At 33.0% G+C, this 26,951-nt stretch overlaps 2 protein-coding genes across 2 annotated transcripts; one reads left to right on the top strand and one right to left on the bottom strand.

Moving 5' to 3' along the window:
* The first annotated feature begins 2,107 nt into the window (after nt 1–2,107).
* On the top strand, nt 2,108–3,743 carry LOC115965976 (U-box domain-containing protein 21-like). The gene has a single exon (XM_031085311.1). It carries the CDS (start codon nt 2,192–2,194, stop codon nt 3,497–3,499), a length of 1,308 nt encoding a protein of 435 aa, XP_030941171.1. The 5' UTR covers nt 2,108–2,191; the 3' UTR covers nt 3,500–3,743.
* Nucleotides 3,744–9,596: 5,853 nt separating this feature from the next.
* Nucleotides 9,597–17,651, bottom strand: LOC115965782. Its single transcript, XM_031085084.1, has 4 exons — nt 17,337–17,651; nt 17,159–17,241; nt 9,901–9,956; nt 9,597–9,801 (listed from the first exon to the last, which is right to left on the bottom strand). Exons 1-4 carry the CDS (start codon nt 17,506–17,508, stop codon nt 9,723–9,725), a joined length of 390 nt encoding a protein of 129 aa, XP_030940944.1. The 5' UTR covers nt 17,509–17,651; the 3' UTR covers nt 9,597–9,722.
* Nucleotides 17,652–26,951: the final 9,300 nt, after the last annotated feature.

Below are 26,951 nucleotides of genomic sequence, written 5' to 3'. Positions count from 1 at the left end.
GATTGAGAAAAATACATAGAGAGAATTAGAGTAATTCCTAAAACCCTAGCAGTAACCGCATAAGAAGAAGAATAGTGTTTTCTTGTCTTGTGGGTGAGAGAGAGTTAAAGTGTATTGGGATTTGGGTTTCTTAAGAGTGTTCTTATGCACTATTGTATTTCCTTATTTTTTTTATAGTGAAATTTCTCCGTCATCTCAGTGGAGGTAGGCAGTTTGCCGAACTACGTAAATTCTTGTGTTTTTTGTGTGTGCTTGTTATTTAATTTCCGCATATTTACTGTTATTAATTTGAGTCCTGGGGTGCTATCTGCACAACATAAACTAATTAAGTCATCATCAATTTTGTTTGTGTTTTTAAATGCGTAATAAGATTGCTTATTCAATTTTCTTTTTCTTTTTATAATTTGATAGTTATAATATGTACGAGAGATTTAGAACTTTGATATTATAGATAGACGTATTTCTTTGGAATAAGATTTACTCCTGTTAAATTCTCCTACTCCCTCTAATTTCTATTTAAACATAAGATATGTGACATTTTAAAATTAAATAAATATTATGTGTCGCATATTCTTCTAAAATAAGAGGAAATTGGAGGAATAATTTTCAGTACTCTTAGTGTTGTTTAAATAGTCAGATATTTTTATTCAAAGCGAATGTTTGAGGATATACATTGGGAAAGCTCTGGCGGAGGTTTATCCAACCAAGTTTCAAATGAAGTTTGATTTACAAGCTATTATGATTAAAACTTTTTGGAACAAATTGGAATTCCCTGTATCTTTATTTATTTATTTATTTTTTCCACTATAACTCCAACATAATTTTGTTTTTGATGATCTAAAACTCCAACATCATAACGTGAAAACAAAACTCATGAGCTATATTGATGTCAAAAGAGAAGGAAAACGAAATAGGAAATAACGAAGAAAGGATTAGAGACCGAGCTGTGCTTCAATCCTATAATAAACATGTTGGAGATTATGAGGAATGTCATGTCAATTTATATACGCGTACAGCTAATTACAAACAACTTATGAAATAAAACATATTAATCCTTCATTAAAACTTATGTACATTTGAATTCCAGATAATTGCTCTAGTAGCAGATAAAACTTAAACATTGTCAGCATTTCTGTCACAGATAATTCGGGGTTACCTTTCTTTATTAGTCTCAAATTTACGTGATTCTTACCTATAGTTTACAGTTATATATATATATATATACACACTATTTTGTATACAAGCAATGCTACATACACAAATTTTCACATCTTTCACAGACTCAACTGTTGTGAAAGATGTGAAAATTAGTGAAAATTAGTTCTCATTTGAGTTAATTATTAATGTATTTTGAAAAATTTTAGGACCACAACCAATTCCATACCCATTTTCTCAACTATATGATGTAGCTGATTGTGAGTGGTGGTAAAAAAAATGATGAGCCTATGTAAAAATGACAAACAACCAATTGCAGTCTATCACATAAAATAGTTGTGAAAATGGGTGTTATGATTAACCATATCTTTTTTTATCTATCACTAACAATCTGTCACATCAATTGCAGATGTGAAATTTTGTCAATTTTTTTTTTTTTTGTCTATAGACATTGTTTTTATAGAATTCTTCAAACCTATATAACGTGTTCAGTCAAGGAAATTAGCACATAAGTTATAAGGTCCCTTGATGCAATTAGATGGCTATGACTTTGATCACACATATTAATTAATTAAGCTTTGGGGGTGCATATTTGGACTAGGATGATGGAGTCTTGGTCAATGCGTCAAAACTCTAAAACCTCAGCTCATGTCCTTCGTTTACTTGGTGGGTTTGAACTCAAAAGGGCTTACTTTTACCCTTTCCCCCTTTGACGGTTGGATTCATATTTATATTTTTCAAACCTTCAACGGTCAATATTCAAAACCTCATTAATACTAAACAAAAACTCATTCTTTCTCTATTTTTCTTTGAATGCTTCTCTATTGAATTATTTTCTATGCTACGAGGTCCGAACTTTCAAGTTGAACACCGTGTTTAAAAGCCCTCAAAGCTAAACACAACACGCACATAAAGTATTTATAAACCCCATTTAGACCCACAAAGTTTTCCATCCAAAATTCAAAAAACAGGAAGAAAAATTAGTAAATTCTTTTGCTTCTTTGTGTTCTTAGTTGGTATTCTCAGATTTGTAGGAATGGTTTTAGGTTGGAGAAGAAGCAAAATCTCTCACCATGCTGGTAAAAAGCATCCTGACGTAGAGCTCGTGGTCCCGAATCATTTTCGATGCCCGATATCACTTGAATTAATGAAGGATCCTGTCACATTGTCTTCTGGGATAACATATGATCGTGAAAGCATTGAAACCTGGCTTGAAGCCGGGAATTTTACGTGCCCGGCAACGAATCAGATTCTGAGGAATTTTGATCAGATTCCTAACCACACACTTAGGAAAATGATCCAAGATTGGTGCGTGGAGAAACAGAATTTTGGAGTTGAACGCATTCCAACACCGAGAATCCCAGTCTCCCCATTTGAGATCTCAGAGATTCTTTTCAGTGTTGCAGCTTCAGCGCGGCGATTGGATCAATACAGGTGCTTGGAATTGGTGCAGAAAATTGAGAAATGGGGTGGGGAGAGTGATCGAAATAGGAGGTGCATCGTTGCGAATGGGGCAGCTGCTGGACTTGCTGCTGCGTTTGATGCATTTGCAAATGCCTCTGTTGAGAGAAATGCAACTGTGTTGGAAGAGATTTTGTGTGCACTGAATTGGATGTTTCCACTTGATGTTGAAACCCAAAGATCCTTTGGAACACAAGCTTCTTTACGTTGCATGGTTTGGTTTTTGAGGTGCAAAGATCTTTCACCAAAGCAAAATTCCATAGTAGCATTGAAAGAGCTTGTTTCTTGTGATCAAAACATTGTGGAAAAGCTTTCAGACATGGAGCGGGTGATTGAAATACTAGTTGAATTCATTAGAAAGCAAATTTGTCCAATTATTACAAAAGCTTCCCTCACGATAATTTTCCACCTGATTTCTTTTCCTTGTTCTAGTGAGAAGATCAAATTAACATTTGTTAGGACCGGTTTGGTTTCTTTATTGTTAGAGATTCTTGTTGACTCTGACAAAAGCATATGCGAGAAGGCTTTGGGTGCTTTTGATGGACTTTGTGGCTGCAAAGAGGGGAGAGAAGAGGCTCAAAGTAATGCCTTGACCGTACCAGTCTTGGTGAAGAAGATTTTGCGGGTATCGGACTTGGCGACTGAGTATTCAATTTCTGCACTTTGGAAGCTCTGCAAATATGGAGGAAGGGATGAAGGGAGAGTTCTGGTAGAAGCTCTTCAAGTTGGTGCCTTTCAGAAGCTGTTGTTAGTATTACAGGTTGGTTGTGGTGATGAGGCAAAGGAGAAAGCAACTGTGCTTATGAAATTGTTGAATCCTTACAGGGCTGGTTTGGAATGCATTGACTCTGTAGATTTCAAGAATCTCAAACGGTCATTTTGAAATTGTGAAGAAAAAAATTCTTTATTTGTTGTATTTGCTGATTAGTTTCTAGTTTTTTCAAAGTGCATAATTATTGGTAATAATTTGTTGTGGACCATGTACCAAATTGGTACAAACGTGCCATGCAGGAGTCGAGTCTAGGTTTAATTCTTTCCACATAACACAAAACTTGTGTTTATATTTTCAGCCTATTTGTTTCAAATCTCAAATTTGAGGTTTCAAGTTTTGCTACAACTAATTAATGAAACTGTAAAGATTTTTCACCAATATTAGATCAAAGCACAATCCTGTGTCTCATTAGCTGCTATGGTAATGTTTTGATCCGCAGAATAGCCCAGCGAAGGAATTAATTCATTTAACGGGTGAATTTGGAAGCCTTTATGTTCCTAATTTCGAAAGAGATAAAATCTATTCATAAAGCCTCTTATTCTGTGAATATATAGTAGAATCACATCCTCACATCCTCATTCGTTCTAATAACAATGCTACAAACACAACAAATTTCATAACTTAATAAGGTGACAAATTGTGAATAGCACTATTACTGGACTACCATTGACATTACTTTTATTATACACCAATCACAATCAGTCATTTAAACAATTATGAAATTTGTTGTGTCATTAGACATTTTGTTGTTCAAAATTTCTAATTGATTGTGCAATCTCTATTAATATCAGTTGAATTATTATTTAAATGTTTCTTTAAATCCAATTAGACTTCGGGAAATGGAAGAACTTGTAACAATCGTTTTAGAAAACTCTTGGGTTACATGACATTACTTTTATTATACACCAATCACAATCAGTCATTTAAACAATTATGAAATTTGTTGTGTCATTAGACATTTTGTTGTTCAAAATTTCTAATTGATTGTGCAATCTCTATTAATATCAGTTGAATTATTATTTAAATGTTTCTTTAAATCCAATTAGACTTCGGGAAATGGAAGAACTTGTAACAATCGTTTTAGAAAACTCTTGGGTTACATGTGTATCTTGAGTAAACCACCATGCTTCCTCATAAGGTATGCAATTTTTCTTTCCAAATTAAGAAAATAATGCCACACCATATTGACATGGCCATTATTATCATTTGAAAGTGATCAAGCAATGATTGATTTTGAGTTTCTAAGGTGGCTTAGAGAGGAATCACGGGGGATGCATTGAATGTGAGCCCTTTCGCACGATAGCTTGAACATCACATGTTTTAAACTCATACACCGAAGCTCCTTTTAGGTGTACATGTTGATTGGAAGATCATACATTAGTTTAGTTCCAACTTCTCAATATGTGTCTATCCTTATCTATCATGGTATGGTAGTGGATCTTTCATTTTCCATCCATCATGTTTACAGTCACCATTATCACACGCCATCCTTCGCATCAAAGGTAAAAGGCTAATGAAGATGGACCTACCAATGATCAATGTTGAATTATATTAATTATATGTCTTATTATGTTATTTTGGTTTAAGTCAGTGGCAGCTCCAATTTTTTTAGAACGATGATTAAGAAACTTAAATTAAACAAAATTTAATAAAAGGAGAATTTGAATATATTGAGTTATCAACACCAGCAAAAAAAAAAAAAAAAAAAAAAAAGAAGTTTTACAATTTCTTTCTATGAGTTTTCATATTTTGAAATCGTTATATGATAGTTCATTATCAGTTGTCATTATCTATGGTCAATATAGATAAGTGTGACAATTTTTTTTGTTAAGTTTGTATAACATTTTTATTTTTATGCAGTTGTCATTATCTATTTGTCATTGTTTTTCATAAAAATATTTTAAACTAAATGACAAAACTCAACCTACTGGCATTGTATTAATTATTGACACACATAGTCACACTCATCCATACATAAATAATACACTAAATGCCCTTTTTTTTTTTTTTTTTGAGGGGGACACTAAATGTCTACTTAACAAATCAAATGCTTAAACAATCACTAACTTTACTATTTTTTTTCTTGATTCACAAACTTTATAACAAAAAGTTATTACAACATGATAACAATACACACACATGTAACAGACACACTCACACACTTCTAATTTAAATTTATAATGAAGAGAAATACTCACAACTCGTAAACACCCACTATTTACCCTTGGAGTTGAAGATACCGAGAGAGAGAGAGAGAGAGAGAGAGAGAGAGAGCTCTGCCATTTGTGTTGTTTATTTTCAGAATGAACTGATATGTGCTTTTATTTTATTATAAGAAACTTAAACTTCATTAACAAGAACGAAAAGAAATTACATCATTTGAGAGAGCATGTTCTAAAAAATAAGTGTTCTCCTCAATCCAAGTAACATAATACTCAATACCCTGAGTATGTTTTGTTAACAAATAAGCTACATAATTACCATTCCTACATACACATGAAACTTTAAAACTATGAAAAGCATATGAAAAGGAAAGCATGGGCTAGTATGCGTTGTTGTTCAGTTTTGAGTTGGGTTGATTTGTGAGTCGGGTGTGCAAAAATATTTTTAAAGGTAAAGTAAACTAATATATATATATATATATATATATATATATATATATAATTATTGCCAATTTGAACTATCTTTGGATCATCATCAATTCCTAAATTAATTGATTGAGTTCATTCTTTTAGGGGTTTTAAATACCCTTGTTTTAATTCCATATCATCATTAAAAGTTTCATTACTAATATAAGAAATAAAAACATTCAAAGCCATAAGTAAGTAGAATCAGGAATCATTTTTATTGAGATTAAGGGAGTTTTGAACAGACTCGACACTAGCAGACTTAATTGGAATGGAAATACTAGCAGAACGATCTATATTATTTCATCAAAAGGAATCCTAAAAACAATAAAATTGAGAATTTAAAATAATTTCTAAGCTAATTTTTTTTTTCTACTAATCTCCCAAATAAACATTTTCAAAGTCCAAATAAATTTCAAAAAAGCAGAAAATCCTAAGTTTTCCTAGTCTTGTTGCTCGTGTCGATCACCTTTGCTATCTTTTCGTTTCTCACTCTTGTTATCATCTTTGCTTCTATCATCGCGCTGGCTTTCTCCATTATCACCTTTGTTCTTACAAAAGATGATTGAATTTTCTAAAAAGTACTTGGTTTGAGGCTTCAAGAAAATAAATAATATGCTACTAATCTGTCGGTAAATACTAAAAGACACCACTAGAGACTTTATTTATTTATTTTTATAAAAGATTAGAAAACCACTTAAGACTTTAGAATTTTAAATGAATTTTAATTTCATAATAAAATATCCTTGTTAGGAAAAACTCGGCAGTTTTTTTTTTTTTTTTTTTTGGTAGGATAAGAGGAAATATATCAATCTCTCACGTGACCATATTTGGCTTTACAGTCTATTATCATATGATAAAGATGTTGGTAACGAAATTTAAATTTGTACGAAATGAAATAAGACTGCGCCATAAGGTTTAAATTGTGACAGAATATGACTTTTGAGTCTTTTGACACATTGGAAATGTGCCAAATGTTTGCAGAATGTCACTCGTTTGTTAGATGGGCGGTTGCTTTCAATCACCCATTCATTTGGAGAGAGAGAGAGAGAGAGAGAGAGAGGGAGACCTTTTTTTCTTTCTTTTTCTTTTTTGGCACACCTTTTGGTTGAGGGGAGTGGGAGGAAGAAAATAGAAATAGAAATATTATAAATAAAACGCATTTACATGTATTGTATATAGGTTTATATGGTGCCGGTTTCTCACAAAAAAAAAGAAAAAAAATGGTTTATATAGTGCCACCTAGAAAAACTAACAAAACACAGAAGAAAACAGACAATAATCCATAGAGGAAAGGACAAGCTAACCCTGACCCGGTCCAAAGCCAACCACTAAAGTAAAGCTGCCCTCAAAACCATTTTTTTAATTTCCTTGGCCTGAATCATGTAAGACTACTTTTGAAAAAAAGCACTTCTTGCTGGATTTTAAAGAGCATGTTTAATTTTGTTGGTTAATTTTTAGCAGCGGACATCCCCAAGTTGACAACCATTTACTCCTATTGCTCAAAAGAAAAGAAACAAATAAAAAAAAAAAAATAATAATGATTTACCCCTCTTCTTTCCCAATCAGGTATTCATTTCTGTTGGCCACATTCTTGCTTCGGCCAATACCTTAACGAATGTCAATTGTATTACTTTTTTCCACACTCGTAAAATTGGCAATACTGTTGTTCATAACCTAGCAAAACATGCAAGACATGTCATAGGTTTTAAGGTGTGGATGGAAGATGTTCCTCCACATCTCCATTTTGTATTGTTTGCCGACTATGGCTGATTTCAATGATATTCACAGTCTTCTTTCTCAAAAAAAAAAAAAAAAGTATTCATTTATGTTTTAAAAAATAAGAAATAAGAAATAATATATATATATATATATATACTATTAATAATAGAATTCTCTATTTGGGTTTCATCATTTTGCGTACTAAAATATCCTCATATAAATTTTTAAACTCTCTAAAATATCCTTATATTTTAGTTAAATAATTTTAAATTAAAAAATATAAACTAATTAAAAGAGTAATTTATTTTTCTTAAGGTTTAAACTTTTTCTTTTCTCTTCTCCAATTTGAATTACCACTTTTTATTTTAAACTCAAATTTTTAAACTTTTATCAATTCTCACATATAGAAAAATTCTAAAAATTGGGATATTATCTATATCTCACTTTTAAATATTATTCCATGTTACCTTACTTCTTTTTTAAATTAAAAATACTCACAGTTATTTTATATATATTTTTAGACACATAACTTCTATTTGAATTCCAATTCTTTTGCATAAGAGTTGATGAAAAAAAAAAAAAAATCTCGCACATATGTTGAGACTAGCATACACTAAATAGACCAAGTGTTTGTTTCTGTTCAAGATTTCATAAAGCTTGGCCGCTTAATCCAAGTGTAAATGAATTGTAATAAAGTTCGTACCAAACCTGAGTGTTTGTTTCTTTCTAAATTGCTTCGCAATTTTGGAAGTTCAATAACCATTATAAAATTGGTCACAGATCTAGGATCTTCTCAACAAATCAATAATGGAATCATCTTAGTGGTAATTAAAGTAAACCTACGAATGGTTAGGCTTATTTTAACAGTGTTTATTGTTGTTTGAACTTTGTCACTTAACCCGCTTGAGGGAGCCCACCTTATCATTTAACCCTTTTTTTTTTTTTTTTTTTTAAAAAAAAGATCTAAAAGTTAGGGTATGATAAAAATTGATAACCCCAATTCCAAACTCAAACTACAGATCACAAAAACCCAAAGAAAAAGTGTAGCGAGGAGAAACAAGAGAATCATTCAAGGTTCCAAGAAATCAGTGTTATAAATTTTACGCAGACATCATGCCAAGTCAAAATTCAGATACAAATTTTAATGGTCTGTTCTACAATAGACCTTATTTGTATACCAATTTCCCACCTAAAGTCTGTCCACGGAAGCCACCAAAAGATTATTTTTAAGATAAAGAATCAAAATGAAATTAACATCTTGCTTTGAAAGTAAACATAAAATCAAAAAAGAAATCGCACCTGGGATTGAACAAAAATAAGAAATTATTAAATTTGGGTAGGCAAATTCTAATGACCATTGACCAACGCCTACCCCACCTCACTTTACCAAATAAACTCATATCAACCCATATTAAAATAGGCCTCACCACAGGTGAATTTACTGTAATTTTCCCAATTATCTTGCCAGTGCTAAACCAACCCCAGTGCCATTCTAAATCCTTGACCCACAAATCCTATCATGACCACGGAAGAGAATTGAGAACTCCCATGTGTCAAACCGCTTTGCACCTTCCTCTCTAACACTTGAAACAAATTTTTTATGACATGAACCTCATCCAAGACTGATCACTGATCTAACACCAGAGAACTTGAGGTAAACAAAGTCCCCAAAAGCTCAAGGTGAACAAATAGTTTTCTATGCTAGGCAACAAGTAGCAAGAACAAAAAGAACAAAACAGAAACTGAATTACTTAGTATCAATTAATAATGCATAGCAAGAAGCTTACAACTACAAAAGAACATGCCACAAGCACATAGTACATGGCCACAATTGAAAATACATTAAGTTCATGACATGATTTTTTTTTTTTTGATAGGTGAGTTCATGACATGATTTAGAGGCAATGTCAGTTTTTCATACAATGTGGACAAGTGTAAACTCATTCATCTCCAACTAATTTCATATAAAAGCATAGATAAGAAAGTTACTGCTCCTTAAACCTCTTCTCCACTGCCTCCAAGCTCTGAATCTCCTTGTAATACCTACAAATGCGGTACACAGACCTGCACCCACATTCAAAGCCATAAGAACCACAGATGACAATGAATTGCAGACTCCTAATAAAGGATCTGATGACAAGGATATCATTGATTGACAATTACCAATACAGAAGAATTGCTGCAGCACACAGAATGACATTCCTTTGAGCTTTGTATATCTGCATAAGACAACTCCAAGGTAAGCTTATCGAAATAATACAGAGTCAATCTAGCCCAGTCAACTTAACTTACAAAGTACGAATGCACATCCATACACAGGAAATAATGTTGACATGGGAGACTGCCAAATCTTGAAAAGATGGAACCAAAACAACAGGGACAGAATTAAACAGATATTTTTGTTATCAATATTTTTTTCCTTGAAAAGATGCTATTCTTTTAAAATCACATGAAAAACAACATTCTGAAAGTCAGATATCCTTGTCTTTTATAAATCTCAAAGAGTACAAAAACCACCCTACTTTCTAAAATTACAGAAGAAAAACCCTTTAAAATTAGATATTACGAAGTAGGCCAACACGTCATGTGTATGTCCAAGGCCCATGGGCTATGTACCATGTACCTTGTACTCCAATGGCTAAGTAATAAGCTTACTGGTTGAATAAACCCTAGGCCTTGGGTTCAAGAGATGTCTAACACATTCCAAACAATTGACACCTTGCCCCTGAGCATGCTCATTCTTCACAGAACTTGACTACTATGTAGATCCATGTCCTTAATTTTTATTTTTATTGGTAAGTTACATATGCACCCAATGGGTTTTGAACTCATGACCTCACCTTTTGGAACTTATAAGGGGAGGATTTAGGAAGTGCCAGTTGAGTAAAAGCTCATTAATTAGATCCATGTGCTTACTTGAACCAATAATTGGGTATACCATTTAAAACCTGGCTATAGTGAAGGCGTTTGTGCATTGGCAGATGCAATCCCATAATTGCTAAACCATAATCTAGTCGCTGCTTATTGTAGTCAAATTGTTTTGAAATTTTCATTCTTTGAGTTTATTTTAAGGGGAAAAAGAAAGACCCAATTAGGTTCCGTTCGTTTCAAATCCCCTATCAGTAGGAAATCAACAGTATTCTTAATTTTCCTAGACATAGGAGGTTGTATCATAGTGCATTCTCCATTGCATGCATCTAAAATGCATTTTCCTATCCAAGTTGGGGAAATAAGCCAACAGAAAGTGCAGTATACCACTGTGATAACTCCTTTCTTCCTGTTCTATTTTAGCTTGATAATAGATTTCTTTGTTGTCTCTTCAAAAATATATATAGTGACAAGAATATTCTCAAAATGCCGAATACCTCTCTTTCTAAACATATTATTGCAATACCAGACCCCTCTGCACCCCATACCCAAAAACAAAAACACTGAGCATGTCCAAAAAAAAAAAATAATAGAAGGCATAAAATCCTACATTATGTAAAGAAATTTGACACCACAGGTTTGGAGACAACCCTACTAATTAGTGCACAGAGAACTCAAAAAGACTAACTGTTTTATAGTATTAAGGTATGATATGAACCGCACTTGTGGAAAGAATAATAGTCACAGTTGATCACCTAATTTGTAGGTTTCACATTTACAAAATTGGGTACCAGTGCATCTAAAATACAAAAAGTGACAAAATTTACACAATTTTTCCTCAGAACTACCCACATCAGTGGGTGTAAAAATGTGTATATTTACTGTAGCTGAGTATAATAATACTTGACTACTTCTCTTCCCCAACATCCACAACAGCACAGCAGCAGCAGAACATAAGAAGAAGAAGAAGAGGAGAACCACCCAACCACCAACCCACCACCACCACAACCTAGCACCACCCAACCACCACCAACACAACCCATTTGCTCCACCACAAAATCAACCCAAAATTAAACCCAAAATTAAAGGAAAATTAAACCAAAATCAACACAAGCAATTAGAAAACCCAACTCAAAATCAAGCCAAACCCACCGGAAAACCCAACTCAAAATCAATCCAAACTCATCGGAAACCCAACTCAAAAACAGTCCAAACCCACATCAATTCAAACCCACCGGAAAATCCATCCCAAACCCAACAAAAGACCCATGTGAAAAACCCAACTTTCATGGATCCGGATAAGCCGCTGGATCTTCCACCGCTGCTGCAGCCGCCGAATCTGCCGCCATGTGTGTGTTTGGGTTTGGGATATGAGAGAGGAAGAGAGTTGAGGGAGGACTGGAGACTTGGAATAGAGATTTGAGAGAGAGACATTTCAGATGAGAGAGAGAAAGACATATAAATGAAATAGATAGATATTAATAAATAATATTATTTAAATAAAATAGAGTGTATAATAGATAATCTGATGTGGGTGTTTAGTAACTGTGTAAAATAGAAAAAGTAAGTTTTTATGGTAAAATAGACTAAAAATTTTAGACAGATTGATGCGAATGCTCTTACTTAGCATTAAATGAGAAATACAAACATCAATCTCAAGGTCTATAATGGAAGCATAGTTGTCTCCATCATCCCCATTATAATAAACACCCACGTATGCAACTAACAAGATATCCAAGATAAATCCCACCATGTTGTGTGTGTGTGACATTGTTACTAAAAATTCATAGTGCAGCAAAGCTCTCATGAAGCACAATTTTTTGTTGAGTGAACACATGAAGCACTTAAGTATGTACTAGGCAGAAAGCCTAAAATCAGGCACAGCTTGAAGTGCAATGGTGCACACTGTCTTTCAAGGTATGAAATATGTTGTACTATGATATTAATCAACGTCTTCATGAATTACCTGCTGGTGGGTTTGAACCCCAATACCCAAGCACCACAAGAAGGGCTGGAACAATTGGGGTATCCTTCAATTCATTATGTCTTATACAATTCATGCTCTCTCAGCTGGTATGCTAAATGACTGTTTTTGAGTGTTGAAATCCAATTATGTTAATAATTTTAGTTGATTGCATCGTTTCTCATGGTGATAAAATATTTTTAATTTCTATGTGCAACTACAGTTATTACTCTGGAATGTGTTTTATTATTCACTCAATCTTGCTTTGGATTTGTGCCTAGGATCTAGGCAACTAGTGGTGGAGGTAGCATACAATTATGGGCTACTCCCTTATGCACAAAGCCCCCTTATAAACATGTCCATATTTGGAAACTCTAGCATTTTTATATCTTGAACTTACCAATGGGTCTAGTGAATATGAATATCTCTCTCCTAGAAATATTATGCACAATTCAAGAACGAGAGAGTATGTGTGCACATGCACGTGCATGCTTTTTATAGTTCTTAGTACATTCTACTCCATACATTAATCAATCAATTTCTGCTAGAATTAATTTCTCACTTCCCCCCCTAAATGTCCTCACTTTTCCAATGCAACCTGAGCCTTTGACATCAATCCAACTGAGGACATCAAAACTGATATCAACAGAATGTGTAAAACTACCATATATTTCTCATGTCCCAGTACCCCAAAAGATTTCAGAAGCTTAAGCAAGGTTAAAACATCCTTGAATGCAGCTTTATTTTTATTCTTTGATAATTCGATAGTTACAATGGGGGTGGGAGGATTTGAAACTTGGATGGCTCCATTGGAAACATCAGGAGATGCCAGTTGAGCTAACAAACTCTTGGTAAAAAAACCAAAAAAAACATAAATAAATAAAATAAAATAAATAAAACCAAAAACAAAACAAAAATCAAAAAACAAAAAATTAGAGAAGACACACACACACACACACACATATACAAACAAAAACAAAAGAACCCAAATTAAGAGGATGAGCAAGATGCAGTTCAATGACTACTAGGGCTCCACTCCACATCTTCAAGAAAGATCTTTCATCCAAATTCAAGCGAATAAGAGGTGTACACCAAGAGACTGCTATAAAATCTCGTCAGACTCTTCACATTGTCAAAATTGGAAAAGGAACTCTAGAATGAAAATTGAACCTATTTCTAGAAGCCTTTACAAAGTAGCTTCCATACCTAAGTATTTTCAAGGCTGCCTTTTGACCTATAAATTCTTTTTTGGAAAAACATATAATCCAGGCTATCAACTTTTGGTTTTTAGATTTGAGAGGCTTCAACCATATAGACTGGTTCCTAATCTAAGAAATACAAGGATTCTTGGCTACAATAAATAATGGGGCTCCAAAAGTGGTGTTAAAGCAAATAGGAGGTACTCCCAGATAGCTCAAAAGTTTACTAGTGGGCTCACATGATGATACTTTTACCTTTGATGAGAGATCAATAAAATCTAGATACCAGTCCAAGTATGATCTCAAGGTTGACTCAAAACCTAAGGTTCCCTTATAAAGAATCTCTCTAGTGCAAATGGGGGAAGGAAAAAAGAAGGAATTGTGCTTTAATTGCACCAACAAATGGCACAATTTCAAAACACAAAAGCTGTGGAGTTCAATCCATTCCAAAGGAGCAAGCGGAGAGTTTTTCAGAAGAATACATTTAGGAAATAGTTGTTGCCCCTCAAGAAGAGCAAGGCGCAGAAATATCGGAGATTTCTCTCCATGCCCTAATTGGGAACCCTAGCCCGCAAGCAATGAGAATCTTGGGTCAAATTAAAGGCCAATGGGTGGTGATCCTCACTGACGTGGGGAATACTCACAATTTCTGGGACTCCTCCAACTTGTCCAAGATGCATCTCCCTCTGTCCATAGGTCAAGGCTTTGAAACTAAAATTGATTAATGGAAGAATCCATTGAGTGCTTATAAAGTATAAGCATATGCTTCATAGATTTAAACTTGATTAATGGAATATTGAGTGACATGAGAGGCAAGAGTTCCTAGAGTAATGCGGATAGTAAAGAGTTCAAGGAAGAACAAGATTAAATACTAAAAAAATAATAATAATGAAAGATTCAAAAATTGTGGTCTAGTTTTGATGTGGGGCCTTCTTGGCACCTTTCATAGACTACTTTATTTACTAGTGAATCTTAGTATTCAGTAAGTTTAGGTGTTTCTGGTTCAATTTAATAAAGTTCTAAAAATAGGGGTAGTTTGGTAAGTTCTAGATTTTCTGGAATAGGCTGTACTAGAGGCCCATGAGCTATTTTATGTTTTGAGTTGTTTTTCTATTTGAGTTAGTAGTCCATAATTACTTTTCTTTGTTACTAGGAATTCTAGTCTTTCTAAGAATAAATTAATTTTGGAGTCCTAATCCTTCTAGTAGTGATTGCCTTCTCCTACTTAAGGGTGAGTACTTGGGAAATTTTGGCGTTATGCCTAGGGTTTATCTTATTGTTTCTTGTTCTATTCATGGTCTTACCTTACAAGATCTCATCAAGAACCCTAATTTAGTACTAAAGTCCTAAAAATACAACATCAAAATTGTTATAAAAATTATTAAGGCTTATGTCCTGTATCCATATGGTATCAGAGCCCACTAAAGCTATTTTAGTGGATTTTTTTTTTAATATTGGTAAGTCATACACACACCAAGTGGGTCCTGAACCCACGAACTTGCCCTTCATTTGGCAAGCACTTGTAAGGGGAGGATGTGCCAGCTGAGCTAGAGCTCATTGGCAACAGCTTTTGTACTGCATTATAGAGTGTTCTACTCTTCCCTCTCTTTCTCTCCTCCCCATACCCCCAATCTCTTCATTGATATACTATTACTGTTCACAACACCATCCACAAAGCCCATGAATGGCAATAAAAGTCCATCTTTTCTTGTCACTTAGCAACCCAAATTAAGCCCTTCTCCTTGACTATCAAAAACCTAAAACCCCACATATTTCCCCTAACATAACCTACCAAATAAGCCATAAATTCACAAATACAGCTTCTGTCCAGAAATTTCTGACAACCTGTTTGCTTCAAGAAACAATACTCTTGCCCCTATTCCCCATCATTTCAAAACCTTGGTGAATCTTTGAACCCTAACCTTCTAAAATTCTAAGGTTAACCCACCACAGGCAAATGTAAACAGCCGCCTTATCTATCCTACATCACATTCCCTAGTAGAGCTTCAACAGAGAAGGTACACACTACACATATAACACATACATACACTTTCTGCTAGGTCCTCATAAATCATAACTAACCGATTATTTAAAAAAATATGCCAAATGATAACAGAGTATAATAAATGCCACGTAAATTTCATCCCTAGTAGACAAAGAAAATTTAGCACTGATTCATTATTATGCATAACCAAAACATACAAAATCCAAATAGCAAATCTGCAGTAAAGCAATTAATAAACTTCAGTGCAAACTAAACATTCTGAATCTAGTGAAAAGTTGGTATCAGGCCAAATCCTCCCAAACTTAGAAAAGGGAAAATATACATTTATCAATGAAGAAATAAACTGAAAGCATAATTAGAAATTGATTGGTTAGGATAATAACTAGTATTGGGCAAGCTTGCCCAAACCTACTTAATTTATATTAGGATACCAAACATTACCATTTGTGGACAAGAAAGAACTTCATTGCAGAATACACACATCTGAATCACTATTTTTTTCCTCCAATCTGGTTAAGTAGCAGCCTTTTTCTGGGTACAATTGTTGCCCTTTAAATTACACTGCATTATTGTTCATAGTAAAATTAATTCAGTAGGACCTTGATTCGATCAGGATCTACAGAACCTTTTCCCATTCAACTGAATGCAGAACCTCAACCACCACCCTGTTCATATGGTGCAAGAAGGTGCAATTTGAAGGGTAACTCATTGGCAGTAGGACATATCATGGAGCAAAATAAGGAAACCAAAATCTGTTTAATAATTGAGTGAGTGAAACCTGAGTTCCTCTTACTGAATTCATAAAACAATTCGGCTCAAAATGACCCATATATATGGCATCCATTCTCCGTCAAGTAGCCCACATACCTACTTTCAATGAAACTTTTGTTCAAAATTTCATCATGAACTCACTTAAAATGTTCTAGTCAAATATTTTTGTACACAGCTTGGAATCCCCAATTCACAATTTCAGTTATCACAGACACTCTAAAATTAAGTCCTAAACATTTGTAAGCTTAAAAAAATAAAATAAAAAATTGCAATCTTCTACTAGTTGCCCAAGGGGGAAAATACACACACAAAAAAAACCCATATTTCTACTCTCCCATCTAAAATTCGAAGCTCAAATTCATCTTTAACATAGTTTTATTTTATTATTATTTATAAGTATTCATCTTAAACTTAGTAATTACAACATCTCCGTTAATCAATTACACTTTCGAAAAGAATCAAAACTTAATTAAAAATAATTATATTATATAAATTTCACAAACTTTCAGAATGGTTATTGCTATATATATATGGAAAACATAGAATTCATTAAAATAAAATAAAATTCAATTTCCAAGTCAACAAAAAAGTAAGAGAAAAGAAGAAAAAGATTACGGATTTCTCAAAGCGATCTCTCTCAGAAGCAGTGCAGATCTCAGAGGTGCACATCAAGCGATGCTCTTTCTTCCAATAAATATCTACAAACAAGATCACAAAACCATTACCATCTCTAAAAGTCAAAATCACAGAAAAAAAAAAAATCAAAAAGGGGAAAGAAAGCAAGAGGAGAGACCTAGGAGCTGGAAGCCAGCGAAGGGGACAATGAAGAGAGCAGGTTGGAGAATGAGGGAAACGAAAGAGACGATTGTAGACTTTATGGCCTTTGGTGATGGCAGAGTCAAGAGTAGAGCTATGACCGCCTCCGCTGCCACCACGTACGTCAGTATCATCCACTGCAACGCCATTTTTCTCTTCTTCTTCCTATGTTCTGAAGACTCTTTTTGCGTGAGATTTCTTTTGGGTTTGATTTGGGTTTTGTTCTTCTTCTTGATGCTTTCCTTAATGACCAAGAGTGTAACACTGTGGCCCGTGTACGTGTGGGTGCTGTCGTGTCCCGTGTTGCTAGAGTTATGCTTTCCACCAAACCGGTTGGGCCGGGTTTGATATCGTCCCGGGTTAGAACAGAGTCATTTTCCATCTTTTTAAGCATTTATGCTCGTTACGTCTATTTTAGTATAAATTTTTTTTTTCTTTTTTTTACACAACTATTTTTCATAAAAATTTATGTTTATTTTAGTATAAAAATTTTATTTTTTTATATTTTACACAACTATTTTTCAAAAATACTGGCATCAAATTATTTGTTTTATACTACATTTTAATAAAATATTTTTTTTTATTACCCTTTCAAATCATTTGTATGTTTGTGTACATGAGTAAAGAAATATTAAAATATAGATTTGGACGTGATAGGAATCGTATATATTTATACAGTTACTATAGTAGCAATTTAAATTTTCATAAGTTTATATAGATTAATGTGGATGATTTTTAGAGTTGAATGTGTAAAAATTTGCCATTTATGCTATTATATATTGATGGATGTGAGTGCTTTAATAAGTTGGACCAACCTAATAAAGCCCATATTTTTTCATGTCAAAAAAATGTATATACTTCTTTTTTTTAATTTTTAATTTTTGTTATAATTCAATAATTACAACGAGAAAGAAGAGATTTGAATTATAAATTTCATTGCTTAAATTACCTAAAGCTGCCAGATAAGTTGCAAATCTCTTAGTATAAATACATACTTTAAATAAAGAAAACAAATAAAATAGTAAATTTATAAAAGTTGAATAATGAATAAATACTTAAATTTATTGTCTAATTAATTTTGAAATCCTACTAGGAGTGTGCATAGGGGTGACAAATTTTACCTAAATTTATTAACCCACCCATTGGATATTACCCATCTAATTAGGATAAATATTGATCCAACCCAATTAAACATTTAGGTTAAATGGGTAAAGACCCATTAGGTAATATAATTAAATGGGTCTTAATGGTTAAATTCATTGGGTACCCACTAACCCATGTAAAATTTAAAGTTTAATACATTAAAATAAAAGAAAAGATAAAACCCGAACTTAACCCAAATAAAGTGAATGTGTCAAATAAAGTGAAAACTTTCATTTGGTGAGCAAGTATAGATTCACTCCCAACCTTGAACAACTTGGTGAAGAGAAAAGTGGTAACTCATCCCTATGTAGCAGCTGCTAAATGGAGGAAGAAACCGTACTTCATGCTCTGTGGGGATGCAGCAATGTTAGGCTGGTTTGGGTTAAAGAATTTGGTGGTTTAAATTCTGAAAATTTAAAAATAATTTCTTCTTCTAATCTATTTGGTTTGACAGCTTCAAGTACTCGTGGCTCGAAGCTTTTTGCCATGGTTTGCTGGTCTCTGTGGAACAGAAGGAATAATTGCGGAAATAATGAACCAGTTGCCCCAATGGAGAAAATCATGAGTCTAGCAGGTCAATACCTTCAAGACTTTCAGCAGAAACATAGCAAGCATCATGCACAAAAAGGCCCACAGAAAGCTGTATGGAAACCTCTTGATGCTGGCACTATGAAAACAAATTTTGATGGGGCTGTGTTTGAAGCAGGGGTGTGAATTCAGGTTAGTGTGTCGGGTTCGTGTCGTGTCGAGGTAGGGGTATTTGACTAATTGGCTCAACCCTAACCTAACCCATTTAATAATCTTGTCATGATCTTTCAACTCTAACCTGACCTGTCAATAAGGTGGGTTGATTTGGCCCAACCCATTTGACATGCTTAATAAACAAGTCGTGTTGGGTTGACACGAATATAACACAACCCATTTCAATCTGCATAATATTAAATATAACATCCATCTAGAAATAATTTTATTTTACATCCCAAAAGCAGTGCATATACTTCAAGTCTTTAACCTACATTCAAAATAATATAGTTCAACAAAAATATAACATTCATCTAGAAATAAGTTCTTTACACTCCAAAAGAAGTACATACAATTCAACGAAAATTCAAAATAACACAGATTAACAAAAATAAAATAACATAGTTCAACAAAAATATAATATCCTTGGAACACACCAAATGCTAAATATCAATATTGAAAGAATTGGAGCAAATAGTAGACTAATCCTGATTATTACTACGATTATCATCCACAGATTCTTTGTTGATGTCCAAATTCATAACATCTTCCACAAGCTTATCCAATTTCATTTGTGCAAGTTCTATGCCAATATATATATATATAAGTATTAATAGTTACAAAATATGATCATGCCTCAATAGTTTTACAAGAGCTAAATAATAATAGTGTAAGAGCTGTAATAACTAATGAAACAAATAAGATTACCTTTCTCTTTATATAGCCAATCTCTAGTGCAAACCAATGCTTCAACAGTGTCTGGCCTTAATGAACTCCTAAATTGATCAATAACTCTCCCACCAACACTAAAAGTAGACTCTGAGGCAACAGTAGAAATAGGAACACTCAAAATTAGATATTTATAAGAAGGTTTAGAGATTTAGGGTTTGTAGGGTTTAGAGATCTAGGGTTTATAAAGTTTCAATTTTCAATTATATCCCTTGTAAGTTTTGTAATTAGTACTTTTCTTTTTAAATTTAAAATATATGTTGGATATAAAAGGTATTTGACAAATCCAAAATAAATGAATATTTATTTATTTTACAAATTAAACGAGTTGTGTTAAGTGGGTCATTTCTAGTTGACACAAATAAATTGGTGTGTCAAACGTGTCTATTGCGGGTTATGCAGATTGACCCGCTTATGACACGTTTCTTATCGTGTCACTTTTGGGTCGACCCGTTTATGACCCAAATCCATTAAGACCCAACCCTAACCCACAAAAACCCATGTCGGATTCATGTCGTGTTCACGGGTTGGGTCGAACATTGACACCCCTAGTTTGAAGATCTAAATGCAGCGGGTATCGGCGTCGTGGTTCACAATTCTCATGGAGAAGTATTGGCAGCCTTGGCCAAGATTATTCCTTTGCCTTCCTTAGTACCTGTCCTTGAAACTCTTGTGGCATGAAGAGTAGTTCATTTTGTCCAAGAGTTAGATATGCATAGTTTAGTTTTCAAAGGTGATTCAAAAATGTCCATCTCTACTATAAAAAATCAGTGTTTATCTCATCCATCGTGTGGTCATCTTGTAAAGACACACTATCTTCAGTTAGTTCTCTTCAAAAGTTCTCTCTCTCATACACTTCGGCAAGACAATGCTTTAGCTCATGCTTTAGCCAAGAGAGCAAGCATATCATTTCTTGTATTAATTTGAATGGAGTCTATTCCTCCTGATATTTTTAAGGTTTATGTTTCTAACTATCTAGCTATTACATAAAATGCCGCCTAGGGTTGTTTCTCAAATATTTTTCTGACCAAGAGACTTTCAAAATCTCTAAGCCCTTGGGTTCCATGTCTCAATTTCTCCAAAAATTTTTGATTACCTTTCAATTCAGTTGGGAAAAAAGAGAAAAATTCAGTGAAGTTAAGAGATAGAGGATTCTCTAGAAGAAAAGCACAGATCACTCAACATGGTTGAAGCCTTCTCAATCTTTTCAAGAGGTTCTGAATTTCGTTTTATTTTTTATTTTTTTTATTAACTTGTTTGGTTTTAGGGAAAATGTAGGAAACAGTGAGAAAATTGTGAAACTTAGTCAGATTTGAGAAAAAAAAATGTTAAAATAAAGCCTACTCTAAATTTATTTTGCTTCTTTGAGTGATTTTCACTCTTAAATTGGAACTGTGTGTAAGATTAGGAGCCAAAAAGTGAATTTTCCTTTGTTTTTCTTAATTTTTTAAGAAACCAAACAATGGGCAAATTTTCCTTTTGTTTTCTTAGTTTTATCATAATCAAACATTGGATATATCAGTTTTCTCAAGAAAAATAGTGGATATTTTGGTAATTTTCTTTTGTTTTTCTCAGTTTTCTCGGAAACCAAACAGTGGGTGGAAAACTATTGGTACTTTGGTAATTTTTCTTTTATTTTTCTTAATTTTTCAAAAACGTATATTAGTTTTCTTTTAAAAAAAAGTAAAAATCAGTGGGTGTTTTGGTAATAATTCCTTTTTAGTGAATACATTTTGGTAATTTAAAAGTTTTTGGTATTTGTAAGTATCTTTATGTATTAAGAGGATTCAAAAGGTTAGTTATGACTTTTGAAAATGTCAAAAATACCCATAATCTAATTAGATAATCTTTATTCCTAAAAAATAAAAAATATGGTTAAAATTGTAATTTGACAAAATTCCAAAACAAAAAACTACTAGAATTTTTTTTTCCCTAAAAATTAGCACACACTCTCTATTTAAATATATCTTATACACATTTGATATATATTTTTTCTTAAAAATTAGCACACACTAAACCTAGCCATTTACTTATTTTCAAAATCCTAAATTTTAGGTCCTTTAAAATCCATTCCTATCCTATGTAACCTCATTAACAATAGACAAATTGAAATTGAAAATTATGACATTTAACTCAAAAAAAAAAAAAAAAAAAGTCTCATCGCTTGTGCGGAGCGCATGAGATAAGGCTAGTATATATAAATCTAATAATGAGTAATATGGGCGGTTGGATCCCGCCCAAATTATAATTACTTGGGCAGGTAATAGATATTTAATTTATATTTATATGGGTTATAAATGGATAAATGGGTGATTGTGTATCCAACCCATTTATGACCCAACCCACCCAATTGCCACCCCTATGCATGGGTAAGATTGGGTTGGGTAGAGGGGTTTTTTAATCCAACCCAAGATGGTTGGGCTGAAAAAACACTCAATCCAATCCAACCCATTATAGGAGCTTAATCCAACCTAGGTGGATCGGATTGGATGCATGGGTTGAGCAATTTTTTTAAAAGATGAGTATTAGAACAACAAATTTATAAGATGACCAACACAAATAACAACATATTTACTAAATAAACCTGAGCATAGCACCAAACTAAAACAAGCTATTTAATTAGTATATCAAACCAACACAAATAAAAGCTTATTTATAGATTATAAATTTTTTGGCCAAAAGAGTAAATAATAAAGCTATATAATATATATTTTAAATATAGGTAGGTCGGGTTGGGTTTGGTGAATTTGTGAATCAGCTAACCAGCATTGCACCCAACCCAATACAACCCAATGTAAAATATATTAAAAAAAAAAAAAAATAGCAACCTAACCCAACCCACAACCCCTAAAACATGAACAAATCTGGCAGGTTGGGTTGGATTTGATCAGTTTTGATGGATCAATGTGTTGGTTGCACATCCCTAGACCCTACTAATTTAATAATTCAAAAAAAGAAAAGAAAAAAGAACACAACTGTTACATCTATCAAATATTAAACACACAATAAAGTGAAAAATCACCAAAAAAAAAAAAAAAAACTAAATATTTAGAGTTTTAAGAATAAAACATAATATACTAGGTAAAAATAAAAGGAAGAAATTCTATAATAAACATAATACCCTAGGGAAACTTTTGTGTTTGGTTTTTTTATTTGTCTTACTAAACCATTTAGGGATGAGTTATGCTGGTACCACATAAAGTGGCACAATTTGTGCTACAACTCGCCTACGTGGCGAGTTGTGAGTGCTAGAGGGGTGATTGTGGGTCCATATGGAGACACCCCTCTCCCACTCACAACTGGCCACGTGGGCGAATTGTGATACAAGTTGTGCCACTTTATGTGACACTAGCATAACTATTTAGGGACAGTTTAGTCCTTTTATTTTATTTTATTTTTTTTATTTTTTTTTTGCGGTGGACTCTAGTTGGTTAAGTGGGGTCCAACTCACAAGTAATGCAAGTGCCTCACTTTTCTTTCAAAGTTAACCCCCAGTTTAGACCATAGGGTGTTAATATTATCCAATTTTGAGACAAAAATTGTAGTATAGCTAAGGTTGGCATTCCACTATTTTTTTTTTTTTTTGAGAAACAATTCAAAGATTCATTGATTAGAAAATAGGCTTGTTAGCCAATACAAGACAACTAATGTCCGGTGGAACACATCAAAAGCACCAATACTATATAGAAAAATATGATTGAAATTAGCATAAAGAAAACTTGGTAAAATTCAATAATTAAAATCACTATCGTGTCAGGGTTTGTCCACCAATAGCATTAATCCACTACCAATCCAATTTTAGTACACAATCGGGTAAGTCAACTCATAAATTATCTGATTGGAAGATTTAGAAATAAGTTTGGTTAGTAAAACTCTCTTTGGTTGATTCTATTCATCAATTGTTCCAACAATTTAGTTAGAAAAAATAACTTTGTTAGAAAAACTCAAGAACATCACATACCCTAGAGATAATGCTATGACAAAGGTAATACCTAACAAAATTATTGTGTTTCACAAAAGAGACTATAAATCTTTATTCTAACATTAAGAAGATGTAAGATTAGACTTATGAAAGAATTAAGAACTTAACATCAATCAAACAAAAAAATTATGAAAATAAAACAATTAATTTCAATAATCAAAATATTAAAAACATTCTTAGATCAATAAGTAGATAGCTTACAATATTGAGGATTCACCCTTAATGCCAACTTAAGTTCTTAAGCTTCCATAGAAAGAAACACTTTGAAATTAATATATAAATTTTTTTTCTAGCAGCCCAAAAATGTGGCTGCATTTCTATTCTCTCCATATTTATAACCTCCAAAACCCTAAAACACATGCTCGCAGAAAAAGAAAAAGAAAATATGTCAATTCCCATTTTTTAGCATCGCGTCAAATTCTAGGTCACTTTTTACCTACAAAACGTTTGATTCTAAAGTTTTGGTAAACTATAATGCTGTAGATCTTCAAGTCTTCTTTCCAAGGCCACAAGAATCATCTGAGTAAAAGATATGGCCAAAATATCGTGACTGCACATAATATTTTTATATCAGAATTTTTTCCAACTTCGCCTTTAATGAAATTATCTCTTGCCTTTTTATATTTTCACATATCTTTTGACCTGTTAAATGCTTCAAAAACCATTTCTCCATTAATCTTGACCCTTGGATACTCTTAGCTACTTAATGTTTGCATGCTTAGTTGATTAGTATTAATTTCCTATAAAATAAAAAATACACGTAATGAGTATATTTTAGAAAAAACTTACAAATTCCCATATTTATGTGTAAGTGTAGGAATAAAAACAAAATAGATGTTCCTCCAAAAAAAAAAAACAAAATAGGTGCGATAATACCTATCAAAACTAAGATAATATTGTAAGATGAACGTGAGAGGGCCGAGAGGCACATATGATAGAAGTTATTTATTATTGAGATAGTTACAATATGATGTTAACCCCACAATTCAAACCCTTTCTTCCTAGACCTTCTAGTACTTTGTGCATGGAAATGTGTCAATTCTGCTACAAGGCCCTTGGCTTGTGGAAGTTACTTAAAATGCATTTTATACTCTTTTAAGAGATAGTTTCAACTTTCAACTTATAGTGTTTGCTTCTGATGATTGTTTTTTATCATCTGACCAAGACACCAGTTGCCTTTTATGCATTTTATAGTTTTTGAGACATAAGTCTCTAAAAAAAAGGAGAGAGAAAGACATAAGAATGCGTTTTGTATTTATTAAGGGAAAAACCAAGAGAGGAATTATCTCATTCAAAGGTTGATAAATTTTGGCATGATAATTAGACCTCTTTTACATCATACTATTTTTCCTTACAACTAAATAAAAAAAGATATTACTCTAATCATAATAGGCTATGTGAGTAATTATGAAAAAGTATCACGCCCAAGCTTGCCCCTTTCATATTCATCCGTTCACGTTGGTCCACAAGATCTACCAATCCAAACCTTTGGTTGATGGTATGGATGAAGGCGATGTTTAGTTGATGATTATATTGGTTTTTAAGCTCTTGAAATTGTAAATTTAATAGCTTTACACTTTGAGTGTTATAAGGGCATAGTCATTTTTTTATTTTGCTTATTAGAATTAGACTAATAGACTCTTGAATTTTACATGATAATATTTATATGGATAATGCATCTTTCCTGAATTGGGGATGAATTAGGCTTAGAGGATTGTATGGTTAGGATTTAAACAACACTATACTTTGAAAGTTTGTCTTTAGGGGGCTGTCCAAAACAGTCTGGAGGGAAGGGGGTTGTTTTGATGGCACTATTGATAGACAACAAGGTAGATATTAAAGTTATTCAAAGAGCTTCCTAGGTTCTTCACTGGCTATGATTAAATGATTAGCATATTTGAGAAATATTAAAAATTGACTAAATTTAACAATTAAAGATTTGTTAAATGTGGAAATCTGTTCACTAAATTCAATAGAAATGTTTTCTTATAGTTTTAAATTTTTGTAAATTCGATTTCAGATTGTGCTAAATTAATTGGAGTACATATGTTCTGTATCCTTATCTCCTCAAAACGATAAGTGATATTCTCCTAAATTCCTCAAGAGAGACACCTTTGAAAATAGCATTCAATGCTTTGCTATTAAAATTTCCTGCATTCAATTGATTACTTGATCATTTGGCAGAAGCAGTGGTTTGTTTGGTCCAACCAGCCTCAAAGGATAGCCACACTCACTATAAAAAAAATGGACCTATAGTGGCGTTTTCGATAAATGCTGCTATAGGCAAATCTATAGTTGCGTTTTCCTATAGTGGCGTTTTTAAAAAATGGGTCTATAGCAGCGTTTCCAATGGCCTATAGTGGCGTTTTTAAAACGCAACTATAGGTCCTAGTCTTACTAAGGCCTATAGTGGCGTTTGTTCATCTAAGGACTTTAGAAAAGCCTTCATCCTAACTTTCATGTAAGCATAATTTTTCCCATGTATGGAGGAACCACCCGAGAGTGACCACAATCTACGACAACAGCTAGGATCAATTTAAGGTAAAAATTACCTAGCAGGAGCTAACCTACTTTGATACCATTGTTGGTTTGTTTTACACAATATTCATGCGGTTCACATCAATCAAAGCTAAATCATAAGTAACTACTCAGCTTAAAATTGGTTAACAGGTGTTTTGGGGGTCTAAACAAACCAACAGAAGTCTTATTGGTTGAGAAGTCCAAGAATCATTCACAATGAAATTAACATATCCTTAAAAGTAGGTAGTACTTTAAGTGGTCACACCAAGCTATGGCCTTCATCCATGATAACATATGAGAATAAATTTTGAGAAATGAAAAACAGAATAAGTGAGTAAAGTAATAAGTTTTCTACCATTATGAAAAATAGAAAAAGTTTTGAGATGAAAAGAAAAATTAAAGAGATAATAAGTAATAAAAATAAAATTTGACTTTAAAAAAAAGTTTTCTACCATATTGCAAGAAATTTTTTTTTTC

The sequence above is a fragment of the Quercus lobata genome, chromosome 10 (assembly GCF_001633185.2).
Source record: "Quercus lobata isolate SW786 chromosome 10, ValleyOak3.0 Primary Assembly, whole genome shotgun sequence".
Taxonomy (NCBI): Eukaryota; Viridiplantae; Streptophyta; class Magnoliopsida; order Fagales; family Fagaceae; genus Quercus; species Quercus lobata.
Note: the sequence above shows the minus strand (reverse complement) of the source record. Positions and strands in the feature narration are given on the sequence as shown.

Bases quoted from the DNA above. Each gene is read 5' to 3' on its own strand.
- LOC115965976 (XM_031085311.1), top strand. From the start codon at position 2,192: ATGGTTTTAGGTTGGAGAAGAAGCAAAATCTCTCACCATGCTGGTAAA.
- LOC115965782 (XM_031085084.1), bottom strand. From the start codon at position 17,508: ATGGCGTTGCAGTGGATGATACTGACGTACGTGGTGGCAGCGGAGGCG. The intron at 17,242-17,336 runs GTCTCTCCTCTT...TCTTGTTTGTAG, and splicing joins CGCTGGCTTCCAGCTCCTAG to ATATTTATTGGAAGAAAGAG. The intron at 9,957-17,158 runs GTAATCTTTTTC...TGTCTTATGCAG, and splicing joins GAGATCGCTTTGAGAAATCC to ATATACAAAGCTCAAAGGAA.